The 2,860-nt window shown below is 38.9% G+C and overlaps 1 protein-coding gene across 1 annotated transcript; it reads left to right on the top strand.

Moving 5' to 3' along the window:
- The first annotated feature begins 1,539 nt into the window (after positions 1-1,539).
- On the top strand, positions 1,540-2,472 carry LOC141493761 (olfactory receptor 2A7-like). The gene has a single exon (XM_074195099.1). It carries the CDS (start codon positions 1,540-1,542, stop codon positions 2,470-2,472), a length of 933 nt encoding a protein of 310 aa, XP_074051200.1.
- The last annotated feature ends 388 nt before the right edge of the window (positions 2,473-2,860 follow it).

Raw genomic sequence — 2,860 nt, 5'->3', positions numbered from 1 at the left:
GATCTAAGAGTGGTTTGTACCCCTCTCCTTGTCTTTGCTCTGGTCTGTGGATGATCATAATCACTTCTTTCTGCCTTGGAACTGGAGGGAGGGTCCCTCCTCTGCTGCAGCAATAAACTCTGTTGTGCTTCTGCTGTTTTTCCTGGGACTGGGACTCAAGACTACAATTCAGATCTGAGTATGGGCAAAGCTATAGAGTCCTCCCTCAGTGATAGCAAAGGGGACTCCTTGTAATCTCCTTCCAACCCTTACCATCTGTGGGCTGAGAAGTAGCAGCTGCTGCTGCTTCTATGACTCCTGAGACCTGCTCCTGGTTTGCTGGGGTCTGGTCTGGACTGCTGAGACCTGCACTGGACTGTGCTCCACTCTCACCTCTGTACAGCAGACTTTTCCTGATGACCTTTCAAATTGTCCTTGGCAATCTCTGGACTAGGAGATCTGCAAATTGTCACAGTTGTCACTAATCCACATCTGACACTGGATTGCTAGGTTAAGTTTACTATACCATGTCCCCACTGCTCTGAGTTCCTCTCTTATCCCAGTGTAGCAGACCCTTCCCCTACACCTTCCTAGTTGCCTGTGGGCTGGAAAATTCTTTCACTCAGGATTTTTGTGGTTCTGTCACTCCAGAATTTATTTAGAGTCAATATTTAAAGGTATTTGGAGTAGTTTTGGGGGGAAGTTCAGGCTAGTCCTTGCCTTAACTTTTTCTTCTTGATTCCATCCTCCAAAAGCAAGTTTAAAAAAGTATCTATGTAAGTATAACATTCTTCTACTAAAATGGGCATTCTGTGAGAGTTGATATCAATTTTTTAAAAAAATTCTCCTTTGATACTTAGCATAATTTCCTACATATAGTAAGTGATCTATAGCTGATTGTTTATTCTTTTGAATTAAAGAAAGAGAAAAAATATCTACCTGTACTATATAATATATCCTTTTCAATTATTCAAAAATCAGGCAAAGAAAGATAATAAAGGCTTAAAAATGTAAGTTAGCCATTAGATGATGGAAACCTTTGTAATCTGTAGAAAGTTATGAAGATTACCAAAAAAAGCACAGACTTATAGCAAGAAGGAAGATTCTCACCAATGGAGCCAAGGTATGTCTTTAAAATACTATCTGTGACAAGAGAAACATGGATAGCATCCTCAGAATCTGGAAGACATCTATTCATATACTGCCTCTGACATAATAATGGCAGATGATCATGAACAAGTAATTTAATTTCTCAGTACTACAATTCCCCTTCCCCCACCCCATGCAAAGCTCAAAGGCTATCAATTGCAGAGAAAATGGTAATCTTCATTAAAGGAAGAGAATAGAGGAAGTTCCCCAATGGATATTCATATTTGTAAGAAAAAAAACTAAAAATTGTGTTATTTTATTCAATATAAGATCTGTACAAGCACATTAAAATCACAGTCAAGTAATTGAAAGTGTTTGAAATCGATGCATTTTAAAATCCATAATACAGTGGATAATAACTCTCTGTGAATAACTTTGTCTAAATGATCTCTTTTTCTCTGTCATAGAAGTATGATGAGCAATAACACACTGGTCAAAGAATTCATTTTGATGGGATTTCCTGTTGACCCTGACATGCGAATATTTCTCTTTGGTCTCTTTTCTCTGCTATATGCCTTCACCCTAATGGGAAATGGAGTAATCTTAGGACTCATCTGTTTGGATGCCCGACTCCACACTCCTATGTACTTCTTCCTCTCACACTTGGCCATTGTTGACATTTCCTATGCCTGTAACACTGTGCCCCAGATGCTAGCAAACCTACTATACCCACTCAAGCCCATCTCATACACAGGGTGCATAACTCAGACTTTTCTCTTTTTGACTTTTGCCATCACAGAATGTCTTCTCTTGGTAGTGATGTCTTATGATCGCTATGTGGCCATCTGTCACCCCCTCAGATACTCTCTCATCGTGAGCTGGAGGGTATGTATCACTCTATCAATAACCTCCTGGGCCCTTGGATTCTTTCTAGCCTTGGTCCATCTAATATTATTAGTGCCATTGCCTTTTTGTGGTCCCCATAAAATCAATCACTTTTTTTGTGAAATCTTAGCTATTCTCAAACTTGCTTGTGCTGACACCTATACACTTGAGACCTTGGATTTGATTGGGGCTACTTCTGTGTTGGTGGGACCCCTTTCTTCAATTGTGATCTCCTACATACAAATCATCTGTGCAGTCCTGCGCATCCAGTCAGGAGAGGGAAGACAAAAAGTCTTTTCCACCTGCTCCTCCCATCTGTGTGTAGTAGGTCTCTTCTATGGCACTGCCATTATTATGTACATTGGACCCAAGCATGGGAACCCCAAGGGACAGAAGAAATATCTCCTCCTATTCCACAGCCTATTTAACCCCATGCTGAACCCCCTTATTTATAGTCTGAGGAACAATGAAGTAAAGGGAGCCCTGAAGAGAGTTCTAGGGAAAGGGAGACCATCCTAAAATATTTAGCAATTTATAAACTTGAAGCAGAATTCAATAATCATGACTATGTGCTGATAAAAGTTGTAACAGTAATCCAAAATAATTTTATATTGTTTGCTTTAAAATGAAGTAAAAGCTATTTCTTTCTCTTTAAAATGAGAGCTATGAATCCCTGAACTTCTGAAGCCCCTTCCAGCTGTAGCTCTATGAGCTTATGAATCTTCAAGAATAGAAATGTATTGTTTATGTTTAACTAGTTAGTCTGTGAAAAAAATTCAGGTACTAAGAGGCCAAAGGGAAGATGAAATATTTCTACTTAAGTGTTTGTAATAATATCCAAGTATATTTTACTTGAATCAGAAGTTTTTGAATATGGGGGGTGTTAAATAATGAAGTTGTAATCTTT

Source organism: Macrotis lagotis, chromosome 7 (assembly GCF_037893015.1).
Source record: "Macrotis lagotis isolate mMagLag1 chromosome 7, bilby.v1.9.chrom.fasta, whole genome shotgun sequence".
Classification (NCBI taxonomy): domain Eukaryota; kingdom Metazoa; phylum Chordata; class Mammalia; order Peramelemorphia; family Peramelidae; genus Macrotis; species Macrotis lagotis.
Note: the sequence above shows the minus strand (reverse complement) of the source record. Positions and strands in the feature narration are given on the sequence as shown.

Bases quoted from the DNA above. Each gene is read 5' to 3' on its own strand.
- LOC141493761 (XM_074195099.1), top strand. From the start codon at position 1,540: ATGATGAGCAATAACACACTGGTCAAAGAATTCATTTTGATGGGATTT.